The 8,200-nt window shown below is 37.8% G+C and overlaps 1 protein-coding gene across 1 annotated transcript in view; it reads right to left on the reverse strand.

Moving 5' to 3' along the window:
* Window positions 1–5,180, reverse strand: part of stpg2 (sperm-tail PG-rich repeat containing 2) — an 86,758-nt gene extending 81,578 nt beyond the window's left edge. The window contains exons 1-3 of the mRNA XM_061909103.1: window positions 4,943–5,180; window positions 2,736–2,839; window positions 2,525–2,671 (exon numbers count right to left, since the gene is read on the reverse strand). Of these exons, the coding sequence (XP_061765087.1) occupies window positions 2,525–2,671; window positions 2,736–2,839; window positions 4,943–5,051 (360 nt within the window). The 5' untranslated portion in view covers window positions 5,052–5,180. The remainder of the gene's footprint in view (window positions 1–2,524; window positions 2,672–2,735; window positions 2,840–4,942) is intronic.
* Between the last annotated feature and the right edge of the window lie 3,020 nt (window positions 5,181–8,200).

Genomic DNA, 8,200 nt, shown 5'->3' on the forward strand with positions numbered 1-8,200 from the left:
TATATTTATATTGTATCACAATTTTAAGGGTAGTTAAAGATTGCAAAAAAAGTATTAAAAGTAAAAAAAAATTGGCGAAGATAAATACATACATACATACATACATATATATATACACATACATACATATATACAAAAATAATTACATATATAACAAAATATATACATATATATATATACACATATATATACATGTATACATTCATATATATATATATATATATACTGTACACATGTATACATATGTATACATACATATATACATGTGTATACACACATATACACATGTATACACATATATACATTATATATACACATGTATACATATATACACACACATATATGTATACACAAGTATACATTGGGGCAAAAAAGTATTTAGTCAGCCACAGATTGTGCAAGTTCTCCCACTTAAAATGATGACAGAGGTCTGTAATTTTCATCATAGGTACACTTCAACTGTGAGAGACAGAATGTGAAAAGAAAAATCCAGGAAATCACATTGTAGGAATTTTAAATAATTTGTTTGTAAATTATGGTGGAAAATAAATATTTGGTCACTACAAACAAGGAAGATCTCTGGCTCTCACAGACCTGTAAATTCTTCTTTAAGAAGCTCTTCTGTCCTCCACTCGTTACCTGTATTAATGGCACTTGTTTGAACTCAATATCTGTATAAAAGACACCTGTCCACAGCCTAAAACAGTCAGACTCCAAACTCTAATATGGCCGAGACCAAAGAACTGTCGAAGGACACCAGGAAAAGAATTGTAGACCTGCACCAGACTGGGAAGAGTGAATCTACAATAGGCAAGCAGCTTGGTGTGAAAAAATCAACTTTGGGAGCAATTATCAGAAAATGGAAGACATACAAGACCACTGATGATCTCCCTCGATCTGGGGTTCCACACAAGATCTCATCCCATGGAGTCAAAATGATCATGAGAACGGTGAGCAAAAATCCCAGAACCACACGGGGGGACCTGGTGAATGACCTGCAGAGAGCTGGGACCAAAGTAAAAAAGGTTACCAGCAGTAACACCCTACGCCGACAGGGAATCAAATCCTGCACTGCCAGACGTGTCCCCCTGCTTAAGCCAGTGCATGTCCAGGCCCATCTGAAGTTTGCCAGAGAGCACATGGATGATACAGCAGAGGATTGGTAGAATGTCATGTGGTCAGATGAAACCAGAATTTTTGGTATAAACTCAACTTGTCGTGTTTGGAGGAAGAAGAATACTGAGTTGCATCCCAAGAACACCATACCTACTGTGAAGCATGGGGGTGGAAACATCCTGCTTTGGGGCTGTTTTCCTGATAAGGGGACAGGACGATTGATCCGTGTTAAGGAAAGAATGAGTGGGGCCGTGTATCGTGAGGATTTTGAGCCAAAACTTCCTTCCATCAGTGTGAGCCTTTAAGATGAAACGTGGCTGGGTCTTCCAGCATGACAATGATCCCAAACACACCGCCCGGGCAACGAAGGAGTGGCTCCGTAAGAAGCATTTGAAAGTCCTGGAGTGGCCTAGCCAGTCTCCAGACAAACCCCATAGAAATTCTGTGGAGGGAGTTGAAAGTCTGTGTTGCTCGGCGATAGCCCCTAAACATCAACACTCTCGAGAAGATTTGCATAGAGGAATGGGCCAAACTACCAGCTACTGTGTGTGCAAACCTGGTAAAGACCTAAAGTAATCGTTTGACCTCTGTTATTGCCAACAAAGGTTATATTACAAAGTATTGAGTTGATTTTTTGTTATTGACCAAGTACTTATTTTCCACCATAATTTACAAATAAATTATTCAAAATTCCTACATTGTGAATTCCTGGACTTTTTTTTTTCCACATTCTGTCTGTCACAGTTGAAGTGTACATATGATGAAAATTACAGACCTCTGTCATCATTTTAAGTGGGAGAACTTGCACAATTGGTGGCTGACTAAATACTTTTTTGCCCCACTGTGCATACATATACATGTATACATGCATATATACACACATAAACATGTATACATATACACACATATATAAACATGTATACAAACTTATATACACATATATACATGTATACATACATATATCCACACACATATAAATACATATACACACACACATATATATATGTATACATACATATATACACTCATACATACATATATACACACACATGTATATACACACACACATGTATACATACATATACACACACACACACATATATATATATATATATATATATATATATATATATATATATATATATACACACACACATGTATACATACATATACACACACACAGTATATATCTCCACCCCTAACCCCAGCCCCTTTGTCCAGCTCTTCCTGGGGAATCCCGAGGCGTTCCCATACAAATATGATTGTAAATTAATTTTTTTACCACAAGATAACTATGTTTGCAGAACATGAAATGCAATATAAATTAAATGTTTAGTGTGTCCTATTTTACCTTGTAAATCTAAAATCCCTAATCATTTCTGTCTCCACCAACCCATTAACTGCCTACCATTCTCCTGCCAAGCTTCTCCGATGGTCCATCATCAGTCATCCTGGCAACGTTCACATCGTAAGCCCCTGGCCCCGGACCCTCACACACCGGATCCTCAAAACGCTTGGCGCGGTTCTGAAGACTGCAGCCTCCATGGACGTTCATCTTAAGACAAATGTTCCCTCGTGTTCATGTTGCCAGCGGTTTGGTGTAGAATGAAACATGTTACCTGCACAGGTGAGGAGTCATAGCATCCAGGTCCTGGTTCTGTCCCACTGGACTCACTGAGCACTGGTAGTCTGCTAGCCAGGGACAGGAAAGGAGCATAGCCGGCTATGGAAGGGTCAAAAACGTACTCATTAAAACAGGTCACCAACCTTTTTGAAACCAAGAGCTACTTCTTGGGTACTGATTAATGCGAAGGGCTACCAGTTTGACACACACTTAAATAAATTGCCAAAAATAGCCAATTTGCTCCATTTGCCTTTAATAAATAAATATATATATATATTTTAGGGCTATGAATCTTTGGGTGTCCCACGTTTCGATTCAATATCGATTCTTGGGGTCACAAATCGATAATATATCGATTTTTTTCATTTCGATTCGATTCTTGATTCAAAAACAATATTTTTCCGATTCAAAACGATTCTGTATTCATTCAATACATAGGATTTCAGCAGGATCTACCCCAGTCTGCTGACATGCTAGCAGAGTAGTAGATTTTTAAAAAAGAAGCTTTTATAATTGTAAAGGACAATATTTTATCAACTTATTGCCATATTGTAAATTTGTTTTAACTATTAAACGAACCAAAAATAAGACTTATTTTATCTTTGTGAAAATATTGGACACAGTGTGTTGTCAAGCTTATGATATGTGATGCAAGTGTAAGCCACTGTGACACTATTGTTCTTTTTTTTCATTTGTATAAATGTCTAATGATAATGTCAGTGAGGGATTTTTAATCACTGCTATGCTGAAATAATAATTAATATTGATACTGTTGTTGATAATATTCATTTTTGTTTCATTACTTTAGGTTTGTTCTGTGTCGTGTTTGCCTCCTCTCAATTGCTCTGTTTATTGCAGTTCTGAGTGTTGTTGGGTCAGGTTTGGTTTTGGAATTGGATTACATTGTTATGGTATTGCTGTGTAGTGGTTTGTTGGATTGATAAAAAAAAAAAAAAATTGATTTTTTAAAAATGAGAATCGATTCTGAATCGCACAACATAAACGATTCGATTCGTATTCGAATCGATTTTTTCCCACACCCCTAATATATATATATATATATATATATATATATATATATATATATATATATATATACATATATATATATATAGATAGATATATACATATATTGAAAAAATGGCTATTTCTATTTTTTTCCTTTTATGGAAGGTTTTGTGTAGAGAATAAATGATGAAAAAAACACTTAATTGAACGGTTTAAAAGAGGAGAAAACAGGAAAAATATGAAAATTCAATTTTGAAACATAGTTTATCTTCAATTTCGACTCTTTAAAATTCAATCGAAAAAAAAATGAGAAAAATTAGCTAATTCGAATCTTTTTGAAAAAAAATTAAAAAATAATTTATGCAACATCATTAGTGGTTTTTCCTGATTAAGATCAATTTTAGAATTTTGATGACATGTTTTAAATAGGTTAAAATCCAATCTGCACTTTGTTAGAATATATAACAAATTGAACCAAGCTATATTTCTAACAAAGACAAATCATTATTTCTTCTAGATTTTCCAGAGCAAAAATTGTAAATGAAATTCAAAAGGCTTTGAAATAAGATTGTAATTTGATTCTACAGATTTTCTAGATTTGCCAGAATATTTTTGGGAATTTAATCATAATAAGTTTAAAGAAATATTTCACAAATATTCTTTGTCAAAAAAACAGAAGCTAAAATGAAGAATTAAATTAATATCTATGTATTACTCTTTACAATAAAAAAAATAATATTTGAACATTGATTTAAATTGTCAGGAAAGAATAGGTAGGAATTTAAAAGGTAAAAAGGTATATGTGTTTAAAAATCCTAAAATCATTTTTAGGTTGTATTTTTTCTCTAAAATTGTCTTTCTGAAAGTTATAACAAGCAAAGTAAAAAAATAAATGAATTTATTTAAACAAGTAAAGACCTAGTCTTTAATATATTTTCTTGTATTTTCAAATTCTATTTGAGTTTTTTCTCTCTTAGAATTAAAAATGTCGAGCAAAGTGAGACCAGCTTGCTAGTCTATAGACACAATTTTTAAAAGAGAGGCAGCTCACTGGTAAGTGCTGCTATTTGAGCTATTTTTTAGAACAGGCCAGAGGGCTTCTCATCTGGTCCTTACGGGCTACCTGGTGCTCGCGGGCACCGCGTTGGTGACCCCTGCATTAAAAGTATATTTATCATTTTTAAACAATCCTACCAGACGTTGTAGAAAGTCTTGCTGTGTTGACGTTGTAAGACCCAGGGCCAACTGTGTCCGGGGTCCCACTATTTGTCAGGAAGGTGGCTCTTGGAGCCCGTCCGTACATATTTAAAAATCTATTTACCAACTTCAATAAACAAAGTCTTGATTTAGCAAACTTATTTAAAGGTCATTAAGTAAGGTCGACATTTCGCTGTGTCATCTCAGCGCTGTGTTACTTTACGCCTCCGTTGCTAGGTTGCCAAGTAACGCCCTGTCAATCACCGCCTATTTTCATTCAGCCGAACATTGCGTTGGTGAGTTGGTAATACCGCCATCTAGTGGTTACACAATAAATTGCAGGCATTAATATTGCTCACAGTATATATCAGACGGGGCCACCCTAATGTGGAAAACCCAGTTTCGAGGGTGGTTCCAAACATGGCGTTCTTCAGTCACGTGATGAGCTTTTGACTGGTTATTAAAGTAATTATCTAGCCATACTCTCTCTGATTGGTCAAAACTATTCACGTGACTCCAAGCGCCATGTTTGGGACCGTCTCCAAAACAGAGTTGTCCACACCGTAGACATCTTAGAAGTAGACGCAGAATTGGATGCTGTGACGCGAGAAATTGGGCCGCCATCTTGAAGTGGTGATGAGGAGCCGGCGAGCAGCCTAAACCAGGGGTGTCCCAAGTGCGGCCCGCATGTAATTTTTTAACGGCCCCACGGCACATTATAAAAATACGATTGAAAAATTTTTAAAACGTCAAAATAATGAGCAAACGGGTGAAATGTAACAAGAAAATGTTGCAATGTTTACTGTAATATCACAAAGCTGCCATGCAGGCTGTTTCTTTAAAAAAAAAATAATGATGAGGCGCAGTCAAGGCGTTGAGGGGTTCCGGTTTGGTGACCGCAGGATTAGGTCTCTGCATTTTGCAGATGATGTGGTCCTGATGGCTTCATCTGACCGGGATCTTCAGCTCTCACTGGATCGGTTTGCAGCCGAGTGTGAAGCGACCAGAATGAGAATCAGCACCTCCAAGTCCGAGTCCATGGTTCTCGCCCGGAAAAGGGTGGAGTGCCATCTCCGGGTTGGGGAGGAGACCCGGCCCCAAGTGGAGGAGTTCAAGTACCTAGGAGTCTTGTTCACGAGTGAGGGAAGAGTGGATCGTGAGATCGACAGGCGGATCGGTGCGGCGTCTTCAGTAATGCGGACGTTGTACCGATCTGTTGTGGTGAAGAAGGAGCTGAGCCGGAAGGCAAAGCTCTCAATTTACCGGTCGATCTACGTTTCCACCCTCACCTATGGTCCTGAGCTTTGGGTCATGACCGAAAGGATAAGATCACGGGTACAAGCGACCGAAATGAGTTTCCCCCGCCGGGTGGCGGGGCTCTCCCTTAGAGATAGGGTGAGAAGCTCTGCCATCCGGGAGGAACTCAAAGTAAAGCCGCTGCTCCTCCACATGGAGAGGAGCCAGATGAGGTGGTTCGTGCATATGGTCAGGATGACACCCGAACACCTCCCTTGGGAGGTGTTTAGGGCACGTCCAATCGGTAGGAGGCCACGGGGAAGACCCAGGACACGTTGGGAAGACTATGTCTCCCGGCTGGCCTGGGAACGCCTCGGGATCCCCCGGGAAGACCTAGACGAAGTGGCTGGGGAAAGGGAAGTCTGGGTTTCCCTGCTTAGGCTGTTGCCCCCGCGACACGACCTCGGATAAGCGGAAGAAGATGGATGGATGATGAATCAAAATCAATGTCATTACGATTTATTGACCAATTCAAGGCTCCAATTACGTCACGTTAAATTTTCCACTTTGAGATATTTTTGGGGGAAAATGTTGCATATTTTATGTTTGCCATATAAAAAACTGAGCTGTGTTTTTAAAGAAGGGCCTAAAATGAACAAACAAAAAACATAAACAACCATAAAACTTATAATTGATGGATATATCTGAAGTTGATCTTGAGATTATTGTGTTAAAAGTAAAGAGTAAAAAAATTTATAATTTATCTTCTAACACTTTAGTGTGATTTGTTTTTAAGTGTCATTGCTCAAAAAATTATAATGAATTTAAATCAATGGTGTTATGAGTTATTGACCTTTTTAATGCTCCAATTATTATATAATCTCAAATATTCCACTTAAAAAAATATTGGGTGATAATATTGCTTTTTTTCCCATCAAAAAACAGGGATTTCTTTGACAAAAAGAGCATACAACTTAAATCTTTAAAATCATTATATTGACAGATAGACCTAATGTTGATCTGGAGATTTAAAACTTGAATAATAATAAAACAAAATAATACTGAATAATGACACATTTTAATATTTTTTTGACCAAAACCCTTTGGGGTCACCGGGATCAAGCTTGAGTGGAGGCCTAAATGTATATTGGTTATACATATACTGAATTGTTTTTTAAAATAAAAAAAAATGTCAAAATGGCTCCCACTTGCTTTGATTTTTGAGTCTGCGGCCCTAAGTGGAAAACGTTTGGACACCCCTGGCCTAAATTAACAGTTGAGAGGGAGAAAACAAAGAAGACAACAAAGCATTTTCCTGCTCAAATGAGCGGACGGTTGAAAATTTGAATCAGGGAATGACTTTTCACAAGTAAGATTTAACATATTAACATATAGTATTTTGTGAAAAGAATATTACCATAGAGTTTAGAAGGAGCAAAGATCTTCAACAGTACTGAAATCGTAGCTGCTAGCAAACAAGATTATGACCATAATTAAAAGAAATGAAGACAAAGATCGTAAAAGGCAACCGGGGTAAAAGTTAGGACCACAGTCCAGATTGTGTGTGTGTGTGTGTGTGTGTGTGTGTGTGTGTGTGTGTGTGTGTGTGGGTGTGTGTGTGTGTGTGTGTGTGTGTGTGTGTGAGGGGGGTGGGGGTATATGTTAGCTATCTAGACAATCAGATGGACAGTGGCTATACAGTATTAAACAAGTATTTAGTCGATCTTTAAGTAACAATATTTAAATACTAACATTCATCCATCTTTTTCCTTTTATAAGAGGTCGGGTCGCGGGGGCAGCAGCCTAGGCAGGGAGGACCAGACTTTCCTTTCCCCAGCCACTTCGCCTAGCTCTTCCCAAGGGATCCCGAGGCGTTCCCAGGCCAGCCAGGAGACATAGTCTTCCCAACGTGTCGTAGGTCTTCCGTGTGGCCTCCTACCGGTTGGATGTGCCCAAACACCCCCTGAGAGAGGCTGGGTAAAACACAATTTGGTTTTATTTTGAATCCAGTCAAACAGA

Source organism: Nerophis ophidion, linkage group LG01 (assembly GCF_033978795.1).
Source record: "Nerophis ophidion isolate RoL-2023_Sa linkage group LG01, RoL_Noph_v1.0, whole genome shotgun sequence".
Lineage (NCBI taxonomy): Eukaryota > Metazoa > Chordata > Actinopteri > Syngnathiformes > Syngnathidae > Nerophis > Nerophis ophidion.